Source organism: Pipistrellus kuhlii, unplaced genomic scaffold (genome assembly GCF_014108245.1).
Source record: "Pipistrellus kuhlii isolate mPipKuh1 unplaced genomic scaffold, mPipKuh1.p scaffold_m20_p_21, whole genome shotgun sequence".
Taxonomy (NCBI): Eukaryota; Metazoa; Chordata; class Mammalia; order Chiroptera; family Vespertilionidae; genus Pipistrellus; species Pipistrellus kuhlii.
In genome coordinates, this window is record NW_023425520.1 from 11,710,776 (window position 1) to 11,733,835 (window position 23,060).

General features: G+C 50.2%; 2 protein-coding genes, 1 long non-coding RNA gene and 3 other non-coding genes across 14 annotated transcripts; 2 read left to right on the top strand and 4 right to left on the bottom strand.

Annotated features, from left to right (window-relative positions):
* Nucleotides 1-612: 612 nt before the first annotated feature.
* On the bottom strand, nt 613-685 carry TRNAV-CAC. The gene has a single exon. It is a non-coding gene; the product is annotated as a tRNA-Val (tRNA).
* Nucleotides 686-2,225: 1,540 nt separating this feature from the next.
* Nucleotides 2,226-12,749, top strand: TRIM41 (tripartite motif containing 41). Of its 7 annotated transcripts, none has more exons than XM_045585995.1 (7): nt 2,245-3,862; nt 4,650-4,706; nt 7,858-7,953; nt 9,754-10,017; nt 10,552-10,574; nt 10,709-10,836; nt 11,240-12,749. In XM_045585995.1, the coding sequence occupies exons 1-7, from the start codon at nt 3,014-3,016 to the stop codon at nt 11,842-11,844; spliced, it is 2,022 nt and encodes a 673-aa protein (XP_045441951.1). In that variant the 5' UTR covers nt 2,245-3,013; the 3' UTR covers nt 11,845-12,749. The 7 variants fall into 7 exon arrangements, with proteins under 7 accessions (XP_045441954.1, XP_036306349.1, XP_045441951.1 ...); XM_045585996.1 differs by having other exon boundaries at nt 2,248-3,862; nt 9,787-10,017; XM_036450453.2 differs by lacking the exon at nt 4,650-4,706 and having other exon boundaries at nt 2,249-3,862.
* Nucleotides 12,750-14,106: 1,357 nt separating this feature from the next.
* On the bottom strand, nt 14,107-18,599 carry RACK1 (receptor for activated C kinase 1). Of its 3 annotated transcripts, XM_036450468.2 has the most exons (8): nt 18,376-18,598; nt 17,242-17,413; nt 16,648-16,795; nt 16,345-16,440; nt 15,868-15,978; nt 15,310-15,450; nt 14,483-14,593; nt 14,107-14,218 (listed from the first exon to the last, which is right to left on the bottom strand). In XM_036450468.2, the coding sequence occupies exons 1-8, from the start codon at nt 18,482-18,484 to the stop codon at nt 14,153-14,155; spliced, it is 954 nt and encodes a 317-aa protein (XP_036306361.1). In that variant the 5' UTR covers nt 18,485-18,598; the 3' UTR covers nt 14,107-14,152. The 3 variants fall into 3 exon arrangements, with proteins under 3 accessions (XP_036306361.1, XP_036306362.1, XP_045441958.1); XM_036450469.2 differs by lacking the exon at nt 14,483-14,593 and having other exon boundaries at nt 18,376-18,599; XM_045586002.1 differs by lacking the exon at nt 14,107-14,218 and having other exon boundaries at nt 14,554-15,065; nt 15,273-15,450.
* LOC118726199 lies at nt 16,923-16,997 on the bottom strand. Its single transcript, XR_004990230.1, has one exon. It is a non-coding gene; the product is annotated as a small nucleolar RNA SNORD96 family (small nucleolar RNA).
* Nucleotides 18,051-18,118, bottom strand: LOC118726203. The gene has a single exon (XR_004990233.1). It is a non-coding gene; the product is annotated as a small nucleolar RNA SNORD95 (small nucleolar RNA).
* LOC123652897 lies at nt 18,581-22,498 on the top strand. Its single transcript, XR_006742453.1, has 2 exons — nt 18,581-18,697; nt 21,467-22,498. It is a non-coding gene; the product is annotated as an uncharacterized LOC123652897 (long non-coding RNA).
* Nucleotides 22,499-23,060: the final 562 nt, after the last annotated feature.

Below are 23,060 nucleotides of genomic sequence, written 5' to 3' on the forward strand. Positions count from 1 at the left end.
AGTCCAGGGCGAGTTCATCTGGGGTCCCACTGCGGCTTCGGAAAGCTACTCGCCCTTCCTTGGTCTTCCAGTAACAGAGGCACCGGTCCGTGTTGAAGGTAGGCAGGCGGGTTTCAGCCAGTGGGCTGGTGGCCTGAAGGCCCTCACGGTCTGCAAAAGAGAAGACGCCCAATGTCGGACTAAGACCCACAACACGGACATTAAGGACCTCATACTCTACTGGGTGAACTAGCTGGGCAACAGCTAATACTCTTCGTTCTGTCTCCAGAGACCAAGCTCAGACGCTGGGATGGGGATACACTTTAAGAACCAACTGTACAAGCACTATGGAGCGCCCACCTGCGCCCGGATCCATCCCTCGACGTGGGAGGGATGGCCCAGCCGGCTTCTGAGGGAAAGATCAAAAGCACGGCTGCGATTCAAGACCTGAATTTACACTGCGAGCACCATGGAGGGGCCGCTGTGCTTCCGCTTCAGCCCCCGGCTACCTGCATCAGAGATCCAGATACACACATACTCCTGGGGCGCTTCCCCAGGTGGCAGCCACCGGTCCCCTGTAGGAGGGGGCGAGGAAGGCGCTGCAGAGGTAGAAACTAGACCAAAAGGGATTGTTGTTTCCGCCCGGTTTCGAACCGGGGACCTTTCGCGTGTGAGGCGAACGTGATAACCACTACACTACGGAAACCGCTGCTTGGGAGGCTTGGCTGACACCACCCTGAACCTACCCGTGGCGGGAATGGCGGGTGAAGCAAGCCAAGCTCCGGCGGCCAGTGAGCTCCCCGCACCCGCTGCCCAGCTACGCTCAGTTTTTTGCCACAGCAGCTCCCGCGGCTCCCGGATCGCCCCGGGTGGCCCGCCCGCCAGGGCTCTCGGGCTGGGCCCACCCCCTGGGAAGCACAAGTCCACCTGGAGCTCCCCCACCCGCACCCCGGAGCGCCGGCACTCGCTGGGGATTCTGTACCCCACGCAGTCTTTTTTTTTTTTTTTTTTTTTTTTTTAATTAAACGACACATTTTTAAAAAGCTTCAAGCATCACAGTATTTTTTCCCGCACAAATAATCTATTTGACAGAGATGCTAACAGCGACATCTAGTAGAGTGCTACAACCTGGACACGATTTTCTCAAGTAAAACCAAAACCACAAACGCATTCTGAGCCCCTGCTCTGAGACTGGGACCCCAGGAAAACAGATCTCGAGGCATTTTGGATCTCGCGGAGCAAGAATGGCACTTGGAAAGTTTTTTTCTTTAAGGTAAATACATTTATTTGGTTCGAAATTCAAAAGACACAGAACAACATACATGAAAAAGTACCCTTCTCATCCCGGACCCTTGGCATTCCCGGAGAATATCTGCTACGGTATTCATCCAGAGGGTAGACGAGGGGAATAGCCGTAGCTAAATCTTATTCTCTCTATGTGCTAAGCAGCATTCTGTCGCTTGGCATGACATTAACTCTGGTTGCACAAACAAAATCCTCTAAGATAGGAACATTATCTTTATTTCATGAGTAAACACAGGACTATAAAATATCAAGTACATTTAACATTTCCCCCTTCTCCCTTTTTTAGATGGCAGGGCCCTCTACACAGTTGGGTGCCTTGCTTTTTTTTTCACTTTATACGTATTGAAGTGCACGCTCCCTCCCGGAGCTCGCCCGCGCCTATTCCTTCTCCTCTTCTCTCCTGCCTGCACCTCGTAATCTCCATGGGTCCTTACCAGACCATTTAAAGTCAGGAGAGCAATGAGCGCCGAGCTAACCGCCTTGAACCTGCCCCAAGGTCCCTTTTCCTTTGACTCTGCAGGGAGCTGACAGCATCCCCGCCTTGGCTCACTTATTTCCCATAGCATTTCTGGAAAGCCAAAGCAGAGCACTTGTTGCTTCTAACCTTAGCCCTTCCTTGTTTCACTGTCCCCAGCTTTAATAAACGTATTCTTTCTCTCTCTCTCAAAAACAAACAAACAAACAAACAAACAAAAAAATTAGCTTGACGGCCACGCCTTTTTACACTACAGTCAAGTGCTCCATCATGTGAATGTGCATGCAATGACTTGCCACTCACTATCCTTTTACTGGGGTGCAGTTAGGAAAGTTCCTCTAATAATGCGAAGCGACCAGACGGCAGTTTCTAAATGGGTGTGGAAATGCCACTGGAGTGCAGAGGTGGGGAAGTCTCTGGTGCCACCCACCACACTGCCTCAGACCCCGCCCCGTGATGGTCACCGAGGGACGCACCGAGTCCTCAAACTCCAAAGTCCTCTGCCTAGAAAGGCCGGAAATACTTCAGGACGCTCCCCGGGGCCCGCCCCTCTGCTTCCGGCATCAGCTGTGAGCAGAGCTTGCTGCAGTCTTTGGTGCCCGGCCGGTAGGATGGCGCGGCTGACGCGGTCGTAGCACAGACAGCGGACGGCCACAGGGGGTTCCGTCTTCTCCCGAAATTTATCCCCAGTGGTGGGGGCTGGGAGTGGCCGGTCTTTCTGTTTCTCCGTGTTGCTCACTCCCCCGCACCATAGAGATGTGGACCTCCATCGTCCTAGCCCTCGCGCTCTCTTCCCGAGTGGATGCTAGAGCGTCTCATCGTTTCCTGTCGTCCTCCTCGGGGCGGGAAGGGAGCATTGCGCGACCGCGGAAGGAACTCACTAGTTAGAGTGGCTTGGCAGGACCGGAAGTGTTGGGAGGGAGAACGGAAGTGAGGGGGCGGAGCCAGGAAGTGAGGAGGGGTGGGGGTTTATGAGGAGGCCCGGAGAGCGTTGGGGGCAAATTTGCACTCAGGGCTGCCTGAGGGGCTTGGCAGTGGCGCTCAGATGTGTCCTCTCCCGTGGCAGCAGCACGCTTGTAGCCTGGGAGAAGGGGACTGTGTGGAGGGTGAGTTGTCGGGAGGACATTTCTCTACCTGCGCTTGAGGCAAGGTGTGGAGAGACAGGGCTGGGGGTGGGGCCGGGTCGTCAGGGTGTCTGAGAGGCTAGACTCCTCTCAGCTCCCTACCTTTTACGCTGGCTGAGTGGACACTAAGATGGCTGCCGTTGCCATGGCACCCAATCCTGTGCAGACCCTGCAGGAGGAGGCGGTGTGCGCCATCTGCCTCGATTACTTCACGGACCCCGTGTCCATCGGCTGCGGGCACAACTTCTGCCGAGTGTGTGTAACCCAGCTGTGGGGAGGGGAGGATGAGGAGGACAGGGACGAGTTAGACCGGGAGGAGGTGGAGGAGAATGGAGGAGGGGAGGAGGAAGTGGAGGCTGTGGGGGCCGGTGGGGGCTGGGACACCCCCATGAGGGATGAAGACTATGAGGGCGACTTGGAGGAGGAGGTTGAGGAGGAAGAGGAAGGTGTGTTCTGGACCGGTGGCATGGGCGGGTCCAACAGGGATAACATGGACAACGTGTGGGAGGAGGAGGAGGAGGAAGACCCGGACTACTACTTGGACATGGAGGAGGAGGACGACCAGGACTACTACTTGGAGATGGAGGAGGAAGACCCGGACTACTACTTGGAGATGGAGGAGGACGAAGAAGAAGTGCTGGAGGAGGATGAGGAGGAGCTAGACCCTGTCACATCACTTCCCCCGCCTCCAGCCCCTCGGAGGTGCTTCACCTGCCCCCAATGCCGAAAGAGCTTTCCCAGGAGAAGCTTCCGCCCCAACCTGCAGCTGGCCAACATGGTCCAGGTGATCCGGCAGATGCACCCAGCACCTGGTCGGGGGAGCCGTGGGAATGAGCAGGGCATTTGTCCCAAACACCAAGAGGCCCTGAAGCTCTTCTGTGAAGTGGACGAAGAGGCCATCTGTGTGGTGTGCCGAGAATCCAGGAGCCACAAGCAGCACAGCGTGGTGCCATTGGAGGAGGTGGTGCAGGAGTACAAGGTGAGAGAAGTAGAAGATGGGAGTTTAGTGGGGGAGGAGAGGAAGTAAGGAGCTGGGAAAAGGAAATCCCCCCGCCCCCCACCTCCCGCCAAGAATCTCCTGTAATGGCGAGGTGATTCTCCTTGTCACCAGGGTTAGAGGGAGAAGGTTCCAGTGCACAGACAAAGTAGACATAGTGAAGACCAGGTGGATTGGCTTTCTCAAAGGAAATTGGGCAAAGCTGGTGATGCCATATCATTGGGCTGTGTCTCCCGGGGAGGGGGTGGGGGGAGCCACCGCTCTTTCTCACTTTCACAGTCCCTAAGTATAGAAGTGCAGGTGACAGGCCCCTAGGGCTTTAGCAATCTCATTTTCCTTTGGGTGACCTTAAGTCTCTCCTTGATTGAGACCCCTGGAGATGGGGCCTCAAGGAACAAGAAGGGCTCTGAGGAGTAGGCACATAACTCCTAGCATCAGACTCAGAGGCTCTGAATTTGCCTTCTGATAGGTTCTCCACCCATCAGGACTGATATGGCTTGGTTCTTCCCCTGAGGACTTTTGCTTCAACTGCAGCATTGTGACGTACTGGCCAGAACTTCTTACCTTTCCTGGGAATTCAGAAAAAAGGGAGAGACTTAAGTTTCTGAATGTCTTTGAACTTTATTTTCTTCAGGATTAAAAGTTAATATTTATTGAACATATACTGTGTACTCCAGTATATTTATACTAAGCATTTTTCATGGACTGTCTCATTTAAAACTCAAAACAACCCTGTGAGTTTGATATGGTTTCTATTCCCATTTTACAGATCGGGAAACAGAGTCAGAGAGATTTAAGTAATATACACAGGGCCACACAGCTGCTAGTAAGTGATGGACTTGGTTATGACCTACTCCCCTATCCTTACCCCATCCCCCCACCCTGGTCTATACTGTTAACAAGGTCACTACTATTTGGATGTCTTGTTTGTTTGACTTTTCTGACATACAACTTCATCTTGGAGTTTGAGTCTATCTTGCTTAATATCTTGCCCCCTACTTTTGATCCTCTTTTTGGACATTGGAAAAGGAGAGTTGGCTGTGAGACAGCCAGCACAAATATCACTACTTAGAGAAGGCCTGGATGTGTTTGAAGCCGTGGGACGGGGAAGAGGAGAAGGTAGCTTCTATGTGATTGGCCCAGAACTTTTTTGTTTTATGACTTGTGTTTTCATATCTCCTGATTCCTATGGTAACCTCATTTAAGTATTATCGTTGCCCTGATTTTAGAAGAGTGAGTTTAGAACTTCTCAGCTATAAGTCGTATAGCTAAGACAGACCAACATCCCTTCATGACAGGTTAACTATTCCTTCCACACAGTGATTGTCAAACCTGGCTGATTGGCTAAATTACTACCGTGTTTCTCCGAAAATAAGACATCCTCTGAAAATAAGACCTAGCGCATGGAAAGATAAGACATCCCCTGAAAATAAGACCTAGCACAACTTTGGGAGAAAACATTAATATAAGACACTGTCTTATTTTCGGGGAAACAGGGTAGTGAGTATTTTCAATAGAGTGAACTTTACCACTAGAGATTCTGAGTCAGTGATGGGAGACTATCTTTAGGAAGCCCAGCCTGTGATGGAACTCATTGCATTAGTAATATCACCTTTTTTTTTTTTTAAAATATATTTTAATTGTTTTTTTACAGAGAGGAAATGAGAGGGATAGAGAGTTCCAAAAGAAACATTGATGAGAGAGAAACATCCTATCAGCTGCCTCTTGCACACCTCCTTCTGGGAAGTGCCCGAAAACCAAGGTACATGCCCTTGACTGGAATCGAACTTGGGACCTGTCAGTCCTGACGCTCTAGCCACTGAGGGCTCACCTGCCTTTTAGGCCATGCAATATTAGGGGAAGTTGCTAGCTCTTTTTGTTGTTCTTTTTTATATCCCCTCAGTTCCTAGTTAATTCTAACTATCAAACAATGTGTAGCCAACTTTGTTAACTGGATCCCAGGGTGGAATATCCATGAGCATTCCATCCTTTTTTCACGCTCCCCTGGCAGGACTTCTGAAGAGTTTCTGAAGCTGGATTTTAATTTGTGTTAACCACATCTATTGAATTCCACTCCAGTAGGCTCTGCAGTTTGGGGAGGTCACATAGACACAAATAATTGGACAGTAACTGATCAGCAGTAACTGATCAGCGAATGTCAATACATAAGTTTTATTATATTGAACTAATTTGAGTGATTTCCTTTCTAAGTTATAGGCTATTTTACAGACAAGTAGTTTGTTTTGTTTAGATACATACACTGACTAGCACTGGCTTGGCATTGTGTTGTAGAAATATTTCTTTATTGAGTAGGTAGTAACATACAAATGCTGTATAAATAATGCTCCAGAAAAGTTAAAGGTCCTTGAAAATTTTTCTTACATAGTACTCTGGATTTCTGCTTAGAATTTTTAATCAACAATTTAGGAAAAATACTAAGTGGAAAATTTAAGCATCGTAAATTCTGTATTAATAGAATTGAAATTATTGACACTACTGGACATAAGTGGAAAGTGATATCAAAAGGCAAAATTTTGTGTAGTTTATGCTGTTTTCATGTTATGGATCGATTGTAATCTTATTATTACTATTATTTTTGTCTGCAACACTTATCTGCAACTATGGCCTTTTGGCCTCGCTGGCATGGCTCAGTGGTTGAGTGTGAACTAGGAGGTCACAATTCGATTCCTGGTCAGGGCACATGCCCAGGTTGCAGGCTCCTATCCCCAGTGGGGTGTGCAGGAGGCAGCCGAGCCGATCAAAGATTCCATCATTGATGTTTCTGTCTCTGTCTCCCTCTCCCTTCCTCTCTGAAATCAATAAAAATATATTAAAATAGTCAACAAGAACAATGACCTTTTGTACTCTGAGTCAGTAATGTCTGTAATTCAAGGGTCATTGCCATGTTTTCATTGGAAGCTTAAGGCCTAGGTAGGGAACACTAGGTGACGTTTACTGATCTGTTGCTATATACCAGACACTGTACTAAGCATACTACCCAAGAGGTAGGTTCTAGTATTCCCAATTCCCATTTTAAGATGAGGAAACTGAAATCATGGCTTGCTTCAGGACACTTGGCTGCATTTAGGATCAGATTGGAGTCTAGGCTTGAGCTTTTCTGCCCTGTGTTACCCCTAAAGGAAAAGGAGGGATAAATGAAGAAGACATAAAAAAGGAAATAAATAGTTTGGGTTAATCTCACCCATTTTGGTCTCTATCAGTCCTTTAAAGAAAAAGACTGGTACAGATGATTAGAACACAGAGCTTAAGTGCATAGTTGTTGTGAAGGCTAAGTATTTAGGAGGAGAGGGTTTTGATTTTCATTCAGCAACTGATTGAGTGGAAGAGAAAGCAGAAGGACAGGGAGAAACACAGAAATTAAAGTGGCGACCCTGTCCCCAAGAGCCCCTGTCCTGGGAAAGGCAGGCAAACTTACAATGATGACAGTGCCTGGGAAGTATTATAAAGCCAGAAAAAGACAAAATATGGCTCAAACTAAGACTGTAGAAGGAGTAGGCTAGAAATGTAGAGGCAGTTAGAGTCTCATACTTCGCAAGTGGTGGTGAACGACTGTTTTTTTTTTTTTTTTCACATGAAAATAATCAGAAAAGTGCTTAGAGATGAAAGTAATGAGGAAGGTTGCTATGAGGGGCCGGGACCACAGACAGGAACGTTCAGATGGGAGGACTTTGTGTGATGAGGTGCTCAACCAGGCACACTCCACCGGAGTGTGGGGCTCTCTAGTCAGGCTCCCACCTTTAGAACACGCATCCAGGGCTGTGGACAGGAGTGCAGGTGGAGGGTTGGAGCCTTTGCCGTTATCTGAAGAGAAGGAAGAGGAGGGTGGGAGGATGATGCTCATTTGATAACTGTGATGGGGATCAGGCTCTGAGACCAAACCCACTGCAGGGAGCCTGGGGGAAGAGCAGGTGCTTCTCCAGCCCAGGCCATTAGCCTTCCTCTTACTGTTCCTTCAGGCCAAACTGCAGGGGCATGTGGAACCTCTGAGGAAGCACCTGGAGGCTGTGCAGAAGATGAAAGCCAAGGAGGAGAGGCGGGTGACAGAGCTGAAGGTGGGTGAATGTCCTTCACAGGCTGACTGGCTCTGTGGTCAGGGCAGGGAGGATGGGCTGCCCACTCGCACAGTGGTGACGAGATCTCCTGAAGAGGGGCAGCCAGAGCCTGGGGGAGAGGTAGACACCCTCCCAGGGTCCTGAGGAGAGAGGGGTCTTAGAGGGTGATGAGTTATATACATTCCCAGATTCCAAAATGGCAAGAGGCCTGGCTTGGGGAGATTGGGTGTCTGGCTCAAGGCCACAGAGCAGGCTTACCACTCAGGACATTTAACTCCAGAGCCATTGTCCCACCATGCTGTGCCCATCACACTGGGTAGCAGAGGGCAGAAGGAGGCAAGCCAAAATCCATAAAGCAGCCATCAGAAGCCCCAGATCCCAGGATAGGTGGCAGGGGTTAGGCAGTGCTCTGAGCATGTGAGGGGGCCAGTGGAGGAGATGAATTAGTGAATGTTAGGATTGCAGAGACCCAATATCCTCTAGTCCAGTTTCTCAGCCTTTTTTCATCAGTTCTTACCTCTCCCCAATGAGTATTTTAGTTATTTCCCCCCCAATTACCACCCCTTATCCCGTCTGTTTTTATAAGGCCACTAGGCACTGGAATGGCCTGATGCTGAGCTTCAGATACCTGGTCTGAGACATCCCTCCTGTCGGGCCTCTTCCCCCATCTCTTCTGTGCCTGCCACCCTGGCCGGTGGCAGGACCTTGCCACTTCCCAGGGCCTGTCTGTGCTTGTTGCCACCTACACTTTATATACATTCCCAGATTTAGGGACTCTGCTGCTGGTGGCTGCCTTGCACCAAGTGGTGGAATCTAGGTCTGGGAGTTGGTCTTGCCTCCAGCTTGTTGTTCAAATTGAGTCTCTTGTGCTCCTGGTGTGCAGAGAAGTAAGAATGAGTCATTGGACATAGAGAAACTAACTGTTCACTTCACCCACTTGGCCATTCAGGACTTTCTTCCCCCCTCTGCCTATCACTCTTTGTCCCAGGAACGTCTCTAGCTGATAGTACATGGGCAAAAGCCTGTCCACCATCTGGGATTGCCCAGCTCAGCAAATGGGTGGGAGTGGACAGACATTTTCTCTTATAATAGAAGTACCTACATATTTTTTTTAAAAATATATATATTTTATTGATTTTTTACAGAGAGGAAGAGAGAGGGATAGAGAGTTAGAAACATCGATGAGAATCATCGATCAGCTGCCTCTTGCACATCCCCTGCTGGGGATGTGCCTTCAACCAAGGTACTTACCCTTGACTGGAACTGAACCTGGACCTTTCAGTCCACAGGCCGACGCTCTATCCACTGAGCCAAACTGGTTTTGGCTTGATTACTGATTTTTTATTTATTCATTTCATAAGTTCTTACCAAGCACCTATTCCATGGTTGGCACTATGCCAGGGTGCGAGGATCCTGTAGCAAAGTTTATGGTGTAGCGAGAGAAAAGATGTTAAAGGGTACTCCAATGTTAACACAACATTTCTAGTTGAGAGCTATGCCATGAAGAGACATTGATTTATGGGGGTGGTCCTGATTTAGATATGGAGGGAGGGAAGGCTTCTCTTAGGAGATAGTAAAACTTGGACCTAAAATGAGTCAAGTTGGGCAGCCAAGGTAGAGAGAAGCATAGCAAGCAGAGGCGGGTGAGTTTCGGACCAGTGATGCGGCAAGTGATGCCTGGTAAGGCTGGGAGTGGGAAAGGGGACAGAGGCCTCTTTCCATTTGGGATGTAGGGCTCCTTTGCCTTGGATTGAGGGGCAAGAGTTGCCAAATTGGAGGTTTATGTTTCTGTGTGTTGAGGTGGTATCCACCATCCCCTTTGCATCATCCCAGAGCCAGATGAAGTCAGAGCTGGCAGCTGTGGCCTCAGAGTTTGGACGGCTGACAAGGTTTCTGGCTGAAGAGCAGGCAGGGCTGGAGCGGCGCCTTCGAGAGATGCACGAAGCCCAGCTGGGCCGGGCGGGAGCAGCGGCCAGTCTTCTGGCTGAGCAGGCTGCCCAGCTGAGCCGCCTGCTGAACGAGGCCCAGGAACGGAGCCAGCAGGGGGGCCTGCGGCTGCTCCAGGTGAGCAGGTCCACTTCTCTGTCTGCTCCCCAGCACCCTGTGTGTGACACCTGTCCATAGCAGCTTTTTTTTTTTTTTTTTACTGGGATGAATCCACAGAGATTTCTTCTGAAGACCTAAAGGTCTTCTGAGGCTGAAGACGAGAGTTATTGTAAAATGTGGTGTGTGAGATTATACCTAATGAAAATAAAGGAGTTTCAGTTGTAGGAGGGTTTTAAATGAGAGTTGAGGAAAGAATTTTTGGCAGTGACATTCTGAAAGAGATAACCAAGTCATATTGTGAAAATTAGTTTACCGAGTTGAAAATTCTATTCCTAGGCTCACAGCAGGAAGAGATGAGCTAGGTGTGCTGAGGCACAAAGATGAGTGAGACGGATGCATGTTTATTGAAGGCCTTGAAGTGCTTTTTCTCACTCCCTGTTTATGTTCAGTCTTTATGGCTAGAATCAGGCAGGGAGAAAGGGGCCATCCCTGCACAGCTGACTTTCTTTTTGTCTTTCTCCCTCTCCTTCTTTGTGTTTCTGTTATTCCCAGGACATCAAGGAGACTTTCAATAGGTGTGTTCTCACCCATTATTCTTTGTAATCTAGTGGCATCTGGTTCCCCATCCCCTCTCGGCTCTCCTGCCCCTCTCCTCCTCTCCTTCCCCTGGGAATATCACGGTCCCCCCTGCCTGGTCCCCTTCCTCCAGGTGTGAAGAGATACAGCTGCAGCCCCCCGAGATCTGGTCCCCTGACCCGTGTCAGCCCCATAGCCATGACTTCCTGACAGACGCCATCGTGAGGAAAATGAGCCGGATGTTCTGTCAGGCTGCTCGAGGTAGGGAGGTCACCTGTGCGACCTTCCTTTGCCTTTACCTTCACAGACCTGAGAGTAGGTTCTGAGGGAAGATTGGGGGCTGAGATGGAGCAGACTACAGGTAGGCCATCTGGGGCTTCAAGCCAAGACTGCTGTCCTAGCTCAGGTAGGTGTTGGGGAGAGTGCTGGCAAGAAGAGCCAGGGCCAGAGGGAAGACCTGTCCAGTGTCCTGGAAACAAGAATAGGGGAAGTGTTAGAACCTAAAGGAACTTGATCCTGGCCTTTAGGAAGGGGTGGGACACTAAGGACTGCTGGGGTCCAGAAGGTGAATGGGGGAGGGCATTAGGAAAGGCTGAACCTTGGAGTTGGCTGCTGATGGGCAACAGTGGACCCATCCCTGGTGAATTTGTCCTCTTCCCACAAGTGGACCTGACACTGGACCCCGACACGGCTCACCCGGCCCTGATGCTGTCTCCTGATCGCCGGGGGGTCCGCCTGGCAGAACGGCGGCAGAAGGTTGCTGACCATTCCAAGTGCTTCTCAGCTGACTGCTGCGTACTGGGGGCCCAGGGCTTCCGCTCTGGCCGGCACTACTGGGAGGTAGAGGTGGGTGGACGGCGGGGCTGGGCTGTGGGTGCTGCCCGAGAATCTACCCATCATAAGGAAAAGGTGGGCTCTGGGGGTTCCTCTGTGGGCATTGGGGATGCCAGTTCTTCCTCGCGCCATCACCACCGCCGCCGCCGTCTCCATCTACCCCAGCAGCCCCTGCTCCAGAGGGAAGTGTGGTGTGTGGGCACCAATGGCAAACGTTACCAGGCACAGAGCTCAACGGAGCAGACACTGCTGAGCCCAAGTGAGAAACCACGGCGCTTCGGAGTGTACCTGGACTATGAGGCTGGTCGCCTGGGCTTCTACAACGCAGAGACTCTGGCCCACGTGCACACCTTCTCGGCTGCCTTTCTGGGCGAGCGTGTCTTCCCTTTCTTCCGGGTGTTCTCCAAGGGTACCCGAATTAAGCTGTGCCCTTGATCAGCCTACCACCCGCTGGGGCCCCTCTGGTCAGCACTGGTGGGGCGGGTGGTGGTGGAGGGTGGCCCAAGTTTTGGGGCTAAAGGCTCCCTAAGTGTTCTGCATTGCTTTCTGCTCTTCCTTGACCCCCGATTTCCCCTATAGGAGCCTAGGAACCTTTCTGGCCTCCAGCTCTGCCTCACCTGCATGGGTCTCTGCTCTCAGCTACCTAGTCTTCCCTTCCTGTCCACCCAGGGACCAAGTTTGAATAGGGGAGGGAAGATCTAATTTTATTATCTTCTCTTTATCCATCCCTGCTTTTCAATCTTCACATCAGTTCCCAGGCTTGAGGATTTTGGCAAGACATGACTATCCCTATTCCAATTCCATTTTCTAATGGAAGTTTAACTATGGAATGTGGAGGTTTTTTGAGGGGAGGCAGGCTGGGCAAAAGGTAGAGCTGGGTAATAAAGAACCATCTCCACTGGGAAAGGAAGGATTCTAAACTTCCTTCTATCCCAATTTCTACCTCCATAGACTGGCCAGAATCTAGTTTCAGTGAGATCTGGAGTGGTAGACATGATTGAAACCACATACCATTCCCCCCCCCCCCCCCCCCCCATAAATTATTCTTACCCTTCCCCAGCAAACCACACCCTACCCTCTTCACTGCGACTCCTTTCCCCTTTGTTCAGCGGAGGTTATTTCCATTCTCTCATGTCTTCTGTTTCATTTGATGAGCTCTGATGGGGAGCAGGGTTTAGGTCCCTAGGAGTGCCTGGGGTATAATATATTTTTCTAGTAACCCTTTGCTTTGTGTCATTTATCAGCTTTTGTCCTGTGCTTTGATGGCCCAGGTCAATTATGTTCCTGGGGAAAAGGGAAGTTGGGTTGTGGAAATAAAAAAAGAAAAAAGTTTTATTTGCTTCTTTTATGGAGTCCATTCCTTTAGATGAACAGAAAACACATGAGGTTCTGTTTAGAGATTGGAACATAAACCCTATCATTCCTCCCATTTGTACGACCTACCTACTTTATTGGCATACTCTAAGAGCATTTGCTGATTGCTGTCTCCTGCTGCTTTGATGCTTTAGGATTGTTTCTGAGTTTCCACACTCCTGGCTCAGGCCCATTTTCAAAGTATAGGTGACTATGTCTAGAAATCCCATGGAGCTAGAGATAAAGCTAGATGCTCCATTACTGTTAGCTGAGGAGAAATGGAGGGTATCCTATGTGATGAGAACCTAATATGTGAAGTGTCTCGTCAACTGTTCAACCAAAGCATAATATGCTAATAACATGCTAAAGCCACTCAACCACTGGCTTTGATGTGCACTGACCACCATAGAGTAGATGCGGAGTGGAAGGTTAGCTTGCTGCTCAGGTTGTGAAACCAGGACTGGGCAAGATAGGCTGGACACACTTTGGAGCCTTCCCATGGTCCCTCTCTGACCCTAATCATGTTCCTGGGTCTCTCAGCCTGGCCAGAACCCTCACCTGAGCCCCCTGGGAGATGTTGGTGAGCCAGTTTTGGCCCAATGCCGGGAGGCCACCGGATGCAGGAAGGAGCTGCAGGCAGTGTTGGCTGTGGACTTCAGACTGATCCCAGCAGGTTACCCTGAGGGACACCCAGGCATAATTCATGCACCAGGCCTCTAGTGTGTCTATGTATATAAATGGGCTACTTTAATACCAGTTCTGTGATTAATTCCAGACCATTGTATATAATTTTAACTCTCCCGTATGGGAGGAGCAAAAAGGATTTAGGTAGTTCTTTTGGTGAGTTGACTTGCCTTTATTAAAAAGTCTCTAGCTTAACAAAAAACCCAATATGAAGTAGACTATGTTAACAACTGGAGTTTCAGAAAGTTTTTTAATCTTCCCTTTGGAAGAAAAACAGAATGTACCTGTTAAATTCTTTGCGCGCGTGTGTGTTAAAGAGCGCTGGACCTGGTCCTGGCTGGTGTAGTGGCTCAGTTGGTTGAGCCTTACCTCATGTACCCAGAGGTTGCAGATTCAATCCCCAATCAGGGTATATGCCCAGGTTGCAGGCTTAATCCCTAGTAGGGGGCATGTGGGAGACAGCAGATGGGTATTTCTCTCCCCCTCAAGTCAATAAAAACATTAAAAGGCATTGAGGATCTACATGAAATAGGACATTATGAATGCAGGTACCCAACATGGTCTGACTTCTCCCTCTTCCCCAAAGCCTTGTTTACTTGGCATTTGCTTCCAGAATGGAAAGCAGCAGCTTTTTTCCCTAATCAGAGAAAAGACGCTTTCTACAAGCCAGAAAACCATTTTATTACTAAAGCTCTGCCATATATTTCTAGCGGGTGCCGATGGTCACCTGCCACACTCGCACCAGGTTGTCTGTATAGCCAGCAAAGAGAGTCTGCAAAAGAGAAATGAGTGGCGTCAGAGTAATGAAACTCTAGTCCCATTAGATCCCCAGTCTTCTAACTACATTATGGGTGATTATTCCTAGAGGAAGAACTAATATGTTTGTAAATTGGTCAAATTAAACTGAACTGGAAGCAGGTAATCACTTCCCTCCAGACCTGCAGTCACCAACCTTTCGGGACCTCATGGACAGACCACCCATTGGTAACTGCTGCTCTAGACCACCATCTTCCCGCTAAATGGTACACCTACTTACTTGGCCATCAGCAGACCAGGCCAGAGAGGTACACTGGGGTGGCTCTGCCTTGCTGCTGGTACTGATAACTTCTTGCTTCAATTCATCTACAATGATCTTGCCTTCCAAGTCCTGGGGAAGGAGCAAAATGGAGGTAAGGCAATTCTTTGCACTTTAATGCCACTGATACTAAACACACACACACCCACACCCCCCCCCCCCCCAAAAAAACAAACAGAAGTCCCGTCTCAAAAGCCACTTTATACCTCAATAATTTCAACAGGATATTTCTGCACTCACCTAGAGACATTTTTGGTTGTCATTAAGGGAGTCTATTATAGGCACTTACTGGTGAGTAAAGACCAGTTTTGCTGCTGAACATCCTAAAATACACAGGACTACTACACCCCTCTGTCAAACATTCAGACAAAAATGTCAACTGTGCTGTGGTTGAATAAGCTGCTCTATTTAGCCATTCCTTTAAGTAGGCAAAGATCTAATCATTGTAAACCTAAACCCAGGAAATTTTAAGTAGCTTTTGCTGGGCCTCCACTGACAGCAGTTGTTCAGGAAATCACCACATTGATGCCATGGCTTAGAGTAGGGGTGTCGAACTCACTCAGAGAAGGGGCCAGAATCTAAAATCCAGCCTAAATCGCGGGCCGAATGGTTTACTGAACAGTCATAAACTCATTGTGATGGAAACGCAGCGGAGTGCAGTGATGACAGCGCGGTGCGGGCCACATTGCAAGGCCTGGCGGGACGGATTTGGCCCGAGGGCCTTGTGTTTGACACATGTGGCTTAGAGTATAGCCAGGTACCGGTCCTCAACTGCAGCCCCTACTCACCCAGATCTTGATGCTGGGCCCAGTGGCAGCACAGAGCCAGTAGCGATTGGGGCTGAAACACAGGGCATTGATGATGTCCCCACCATCAAGTGTATACAGATGCTTGCCTTCGTTGAGGTCCCACAGCATGGCCTGGCCATCCTGGGAGAGAGCAAAGCTGAGTCAGGGTAATGTGACCTCTTCCAGATGTTAACCCCAGCTGTCTCAAGATTATCTCAACTACCCCCCCCCCCAAACTTCCCCAAAACCAATGATTGACGAAGCAATATTTACCTCTATACCTTTCCTTTAATGCACCACCCAACTCACCAAAACTACCAAGAGTCTGTGATCTAAATCAAACTACCGTTTGTTAGGTGAAATCCTAATGTCATCAATAGCTTTAAAAGAAACCAGATTTATTGAAGACCTGTTTCTTTTGAACAGTACAGTATGCCTTCAAGATGTCACTTTCAGAAAGCAATCTTTGGAAATATTTTTCTTAGATTACTATCTTATTGTCAAGTATTCTTTCTAAGACACTGTACCCATTGTTTAGGAGACTCCTGGCCCAAGTACCTTGCCTCCAGAAGCACAGAGGGATCCATCTGGAGAAACGGTCACAGTGTTCAGGTATCCTGTGTGGCCGATGTGATTGGTCTTCAGCTTGCAGTTTGCCAGGTTCCATACCTAAATTAGGGGTGGTGGTGGTGGTCATAGATAAAGAACTTGGCTCTGGAGCTGTCGAGTCGGAAGAGCTCTAGCCAAACAGAAAGGGCCTTTAACACTCGTTTAAAAGCATTCCTGGATCTGGTGGCCGTTTTTCATTCAATCAGTGACCAAAAAAAGGCCTTGCTACTTGTGGACAATCAGGATTAAAACAGGCAAGAAATGCTCTGTTGCTTCATAATGGACTTAGGGCCATCAATTGGCTATTTTAGATAAACTAGGAAGAAAAGTAAACCGAGGGACAAATCTTTCAAAGTGTATGACCATCTGGGAGAGAGGAGGAACACATTCCAGCTGGCAGACCCTACGCCCTGGCTCTGAGCTCACCTTGACCAGCTTGTCCCAGCCACAGGACACGATGATGGGATTGCTGCTGTTGGGCGAGAAACGGACACAAGACACCCACTCTGAGTGGCTCTCATCCTACAGATGAAAATGAAATTAGGAAAAATCATCCCGTCCATGAAACTCTTGACCCCACTTCTCGGTTATAACGACAATCTGTTTTCACCCCCCCCAAACCCAAACCTTCAAGATCAATGAAACTTTCATCAGATGAAGCCTGAGGTCACCACATAAGGCCCAGGTTCAGAGGGTGGGAGAGCACCATAACACGTGTCTTCACTTTACCTGGACAGTATATTTGCATACACCCAGAGTATTCCATAACTTGATGGTTTTGTCTCGGGAGCCAGAGACAATCTGCCGGTTGTCAGAGGAGAAGGCCACACTCAGCACGTCCTTGGTATGGCCCACGAATCGGCGTGTGGTGGTGCCCCTGCGAGGAAGGACTCGGTCACTGCCCAGACACACTTTGCAAGCTTCCAGTTAAGCTGCATTTCATCATCAACCCCGGACATGGATCTGCACAGAGCCAGCCCTTTGGTAAGAATCCGCCAGAGGATTCCCTTCAGAATTGCAGGACATGTCCTCACTCCCACATGGGGTTGGCTGACAATGTCGCCTGTCATCACCAGGATCCTCCATTATGTTCCCAAGGCAGAACCTGTTCAAACTCTTGCCGCCTCAATGGCAATATCTGGCAAGACTACTCAACCAGACCATCCCTCAGCACTTTTATATAGAAAAAGGAAAGCAACAAGGAGAGAGCGCAAGCACCCGAGATCCCTCTCTTAGGTGCTCTCTGGACTTATAGTTCCCACAAGGGACGGAAAAGCCCATGGGAACCTACCTCCCCCCAGAGCTAAGAGAGCAGCTACTTGCGTTGTGAGATCCCAGAGGCGAAGGGTTCCGTCCCAGGAGCCAGAGAGGGCAAACTGGCCATCTGAGGAGATGACCACGTCACTAACGAAATGGGAGTGACCCCGAAGAGCACGCTGTGGGATGCCGTAGTTGGTCTCATCCCTGGTCAGCTTCCACATGATGATGGTCTTGTCTATAGGTAAGTAAAACAGGAAAGGAAGCTCAGTGAGTAATCTTACAGACCACTTGCTTACCTACTGGACAATTCAGGATGCCTCAAGGTCCTCGGTGGGTCTGCAATCTAACGAAGGACAGGCAGGGAGGGAAACTGCCGGCCCTGAGCACATTACCAGCCAAGGCCAAGTGACCCACTATTCAAGGACCAAGTGGGGCTAAGCAACACCATGAATTTAACCCAGGTGTGCCTAAATTCAGCAGAGATTAGGGACGCTCTTTCCTGACCCAGCCATTTCAACATCTATTTCAGTCTTATCTGACGTCTAATGCAAAACACAGTAGCTCAGGTGTGGGAAGACTAGATGTGGGCTGCAGCAGTGTGCAGCTAGTCAAATCGCTTCACTCGCTCCATGGTGGATGCTTTCACCGAAACCTGTACACGGAAGCTTTCCAATTAAGCACCAGACACTATCAGGTCATCTTTCAGCTCTTTTAAGTGTGGGCGCAAACGGAAGAAGCAAGAAGCTTTCGAACGCACTCAGGTGCAGGCGAGAAGAAAACCTAAGACAAAGGGCCGGCTCGGCCGGCCGGGGACTAGTTCTGCGCAGCCCCCTCGGTGTCCACCCACTTCCCATTGGGCAGAGGGCCGGCGGCAGCTCAGAAACAGCCTCTGGTTTTCCGCACGAGCACTCAGATGGCATGTTGGTGTCATCACCGCCCCGCACGACCCGTAGGCTCCCCAGCACTTACACACACCGACGGGGAGGCAGTCAAAAAATAAAAAAAGCCCCTAATCCTGAAATCCTCCTGGCAGCCATTTGCTGACCTGTTTCCATGTCTGCATCCCGGCTGAGGCCTGGGTACAGGTCCGCACACCGCTTCCACCCAGTTTTCCCAGCCGCGTGCCACTGGCCCAGCCATGCGACAGGTATAACCTCTCTTATCCTCCAATCCTCCGCCCCGCATCTCAGCTCGTACCTCGAGAGGCGGACAGTATCATGTCCGGGAACTGGGGAGTGGTAGCGATCTGGGTCACCCATCCATTGTGACCCTTGAGGGTGCCACGAAGTGTCATCTGCTCAGTCATGGCGGTGGCGGGTGTGGGTGTCGCCGCAGCGACGAGGATGGACCTGGATACTTCAGCGAGAGCAGCAGCACAACCACCACCGCCGCAGCCCTGCGAGGAAAAGAGAGAACATCCCCCGCCGGAACCGGAAATACCCGCCCTCTTTCGCAAAATGGCGGCCCCCATGATTCAATTCCGCGCAAGATGGCGGCGCCACGTAGAGTATAGAGCGAGGTGAAATGACAACACACCATACAGTGTAATTTGGTAACGTGTATAAATATTCTGAAACCAAGACCACCATGTTTCAAAATGCTTCTCGAGTGCTGATTGGGACGTGAAATCTGAGAGGTCCGGAAGAGGGACGTGCAGGTAAATCCCCGAGTACTGCAGGGACTTCCGGGTCCCTGCGCGCCGCGGCGCGAGTCCTCCGCGCTCGCGTGGCCGCGCTCGGGGGTCTTAATGTCCAGGGCGCAATTGTAACTGTGGCATATTTTAATGTAAACGGTGCCCAGGACTAGTAAACCCTAAAAGGTTTCTATGCGCAGTGGCGGCTTTTCCCTCAAGAGGTGTACGTCCCGATGGTTTTGGGTGAGACACGCCGTGTCCGGAAGGACTGAGGCCAGAACGAGTTCCAGAGCGGGAAGCCGGGGCGAGGAGAAACCGGTGTGCGGCTGCGGGCCGCTCACCAGCGCGGATCGCGGGGCAGGAACGGGGCGGGTCAGAGAGGAAGGTCTCCGGGTTCTGATCTCCGGGGACTCAGTCGAAAGCCGGCTCCGGGCCTAACGACCTCCCGGAAAGGCCCGGAGGGACATGCCCTGCACAGGTAAGCAGTTTATTAGGATCCCCTGGCTGCCTGCCTGCCGCCCTCCCTTTGAGCCGCTGAGCTTGCGGGTGCGTGTGCCTCCCACTGCTGCGCATCCCTGATACGAGAATGCTGGCAGCGCCCCCTCAAATGCTTATTTTTAAAATCCTCACCTGAGGATATGTTTACTGGTTTTTAGAGAGGAAGGGGGGAGGAGGAGCAAGACAGGCAGGCAGGGAGAGAGGGAGGAAAGGAGAGCGCGATCCATATCAAGGTTGCCTCCCTTTTCACGACGGACAGGGGGGACCTGAGGGGCTGACCGGGAATTGAACTCGGCCTTTAGGTGAATCGCCCGGCCAGGGCTCAAATGTTTTTTTAATGGGCGGGGCACAGATCAGGCTGATGGCAGTTATATTATAGGCAAAATAGAGAATTGTGCACAAGTACCTACTTTTCTGTGTACTGAATAAATTTAGTTTCAGGCCTGTGGAATGAGGTGGGAAGTTACAGTACCCACCTCACATGGTGGTGTGGAGTAAGTGAATTAAGACAGGTAAAGCGGCCAGAAGAATGCCTGGCAGAGTAATGCACCGCTTACTTAGTGAGCACCTCTTGGGGACCAGGTCCTGTTTTAGGTCTTGGGGAGGTGGGACCCATTTTTGGAGGTTAGATGGAGCAGGGATATTGCACCGCTTACTTAGTGAGCACTTATTGGGGACCAGGCCCTGTTTTAGGTCTTGGGGAGGTGGGACCCATTTTTGGAGGTTAGATGGGGCTTAAGGGATATTGTGGGCAGGGAGCAAAGACAAGGAGATGTGGGACAGATCCCAGTGGATATAGGGAGAAATTAATGTTCCACTTGGAGGGAAGGTATATGGGAGGAAATGTGTCTGTTGGAAAGAGCTGGAATGTTGGAGAAGCTGAGACTGAAAATGAGGTGGTGGTTGGGGGGCCCCACAGCCTCAGGGAAGGACCTTGGCAACATGCTGGATGGCCTTGGGGAAGGAGGGCAGAAGTTAGGTGAGGGGCAGTGACAAAGCCGCCATAGGCTGTGGCTGCTCAGGCTTGTGGAGAAGGGCCATGATCCCTCCTTTGAGAGCACCTGATCCTCTGGTGGCCTGCAGACTCTCCTCCTTCCTCAGGGCTCTGTCCTGATTGCACCTCTACAGCTTGATGATTCATCCAGGTAGCCACCTGCACTCCAACCTTTAACTTTTCTAACACTGTGCTACACCCCAACCCCGTCTTTACCCACCCCAGTATCAGCTCGCTGCTTATGACTGGTCAGGCCAGGGACTCCATCTATCTGAGTGAGTAGATGCTCGCTGCATAAGGGTTTCCCTGGCTGTTGGTCTTTATATGCAGAGGATTTCCTCTTTGCTCTTAAGAGCACTCGCTCCTCCACTTCCCAAAGACATCAATAGTCACATTATATTTTTCCCACTTGAGAAAATTTATTTGGTTTTTGAACCTAGCCCAGGGAGCCCCTGTGGAATCAGCACCCCTGAGATAGGGCCAGGAGCCCAGGTTTGAAACGAGTCTCCCAAGTCCCCCACTCATGCTCAAGGGTGGGACCTTTCTGCACCGCCAGGCCCTTTTCCAGAGGCAGGCAATTCTCAGGCTAGCCCCTACTTCCCGCATCTTTCCTGCATTGTTTCCGAGAGCTATATTGTGGCCACAATAGATGCCTTTCACCTTCCTCAGGTCTACGGGCCTCTTTCCGCATGGATCCCTCACTCTGTGAGATGGTTCTGGAAGTGTCCCCTCTCTGGGTCTCAGAGGGGTCTTTGGACTTTGTCCTTGAGCACACAGTCCAAGCTGGCGATGCCAGTGGAGAGAGAGAAATGGAACAGAGTGGGCTTTGCAGACAACTAGAGCCTGAGGCATTTGGGCTTCCCACTTTGGTGTTTTCCTCCAACCACTGCCCAGCCTCTCGTCCCTCCCTGGAGATGCAGGCCACAGTGCCTCTGAGGGACAATCTTGCGCCAAGGGAGGTGTCTCCCAACGCTGGAGACCACTTTGGGTAAAGCTAAGAGTGGAGACATGGGTGGGACATCCTTTCCAACTCAGATTTAGTTGGAGTTAAACCCCACCCACACCTGCTTCCCCCAGTGGCTCTGTGGCTCACTGCTAGGTATATACAGGGCCCCCATCTGGCCCAGTTCAAGGGCTCACCTGGACTCCTCACTCTCAATCAGGAGTCTGGATTCACTCGTTTTCCTCAAAGAGAGCCGAGAGATGAGCTCCTTCCAGTGGGGTGACGTCCCTCAGCTGTGTGATGTACCTGAAAATCAGCTGTGCCTCCATCGAGTCCATCTCATCCAGAACATCTTTTCTCTAGCCTCTTAGCGGTGGAAGCCTGATGGAGGACCTGCCTGGCCTTTGGGGAAAATTCCAACTGTATTCAGAGCCTCCTCCACCCTAAACACTCTCAGCCGGACTCCTGTGGTCTGGGCTCAGCCCCACCAGTCCACCTGGCAATTCAGCTGGGTCTCCCCCACTTGTTAGAACCCCTGCACTTGCCCCTCTCATGACCCTATAGGCATTTTCTCCATCCACACAAGGTTCGAATCCCAAGAGGAGATCAGAGGGGTTCTTCTAAGGAAATCTGTCTCAACTTCCCTTTTCTGGAGGGAAGCCCACAAGACCTGCATAACTGGGAAGACCCCCTTGGACTTCTTGCCAGAGGCCCGTGATTCCTTCTCCAAGGAGCAGAGACCTTCGTTCCCTTTCTGCCAGCATGTTGCATTCCCAGCACAAGCTAAAGAGTCTGATCTTGGTGGCCATCCTCAGACTTAAATGGCAAGTGACTAATGCAAGGGAGGATGTTCAGGAAACAGGAACTGCACAGGGAAGAGGCATACAAGTGGTATGCATGCAAGCTTGGGAGAGATGGTTTCAAGAGAAAAGGGAGAAGAGAATGAAACCAGAGGTGGTGCTAAGGAAATTGGAATTTGTCCTGAAATCTTTTTTAAGGATTCTCATCTCTCTCCTGCCTAGACTTGAGTTTGCTAAAAGGTATTGGTTGTCACAGTGTAGGCTAGGTTGAAGTAAGACTAGAAAGAAGGAGTTCCAAAGCTGGACAGGAGAGTCTCTAGGAGGATCATGAGACCTATGAAGGGAGGGACTGATGACTTACCAAAGGCCTTGTGAGGAGTTGAATATCTCTTCCAATCCATCTCTCTTTCCCCTATGCTACCTTCACTCCTGAGTTTAGTATTGGAATGTATTGATATATAAAAATTATTTAATGACTAAGGCCCAAGAATTAGCTTTAAAAAATTGCTAACAAGGAAACAAGGGGGTATAATTATAGGTTCTGTCTATTCCTCCTAGTAAGAAGTGGGGATGTGGCATTCAATCAGTACTGGGAACAGTAATTACAAGAAATCACATGCCTTTTTCCCCCCTCTTGATAAAGACTCGGTGTTCATCTTGGGCAGAAATCTGAGATCTAACAGTCCCGCAGGAAGCGGGTCCTAAGGCATTCTGTTGAGTCTTCCCTGGGAGAGGGACTGTGGGATCCCGTAGGCCTTGGGTGCTTTACCTGATGTGCAGAGTCAAAAGCTGTGGAAGCAGGCCTGGTCCAGGCAGGACTATACTATCTAATAAAAGAGTAATATGCAAATTAGACATCACTCTGCTACAAAATGGCGGCGCCCATAGCCACAAGATGGCGGTGTCCAATACTCTCAGCCCCGCCAGAGTCCCCCAGTCCAACCCCTCTGGAGTCCCACAATCTGGTTGGGAGGCACTCGCGCCCCCACAAACTGATGGTGCCACCAGCTGAGG

What these genes read in the sequence shown, in the direction of transcription:
- RACK1 (XM_036450468.2), bottom strand. Translation starts at nt 18,484, where the DNA reads ATGACTGAGCAGATGACACTTCGTGGCACCCTCAAGGGTCACAATGGA. An exon ending in GATACTGTCCGCCTCTCGAG is followed by an intron (nt 17,414 to 18,375) that starts GTACGAGCTGAG and finishes ACTTACCTATAG; the next exon opens with ACAAGACCATCATCATGTGG. An exon ending in GGCCCAGCATCAAGATCTGG is followed by an intron (nt 14,594 to 15,309) that starts GTGAGTAGGGGC and finishes CTCCTTCCCCAG; the next exon opens with GACTTGGAAGGCAAGATCAT.
- TRIM41 (XM_045585995.1), top strand. Translation starts at nt 3,014, where the DNA reads ATGGCTGCCGTTGCCATGGCACCCAATCCTGTGCAGACCCTGCAGGAG. An exon ending in GGCGGGTGACAGAGCTGAAG is followed by an intron (nt 7,954 to 9,753) that starts GTGGGTGAATGT and finishes CTGTGTGTTGAG; the next exon opens with GTGGTATCCACCATCCCCTT. An exon ending in GGGGCCTGCGGCTGCTCCAG is followed by an intron (nt 10,018 to 10,551) that starts GTGAGCAGGTCC and finishes TGTTATTCCCAG; the next exon opens with GACATCAAGGAGACTTTCAA.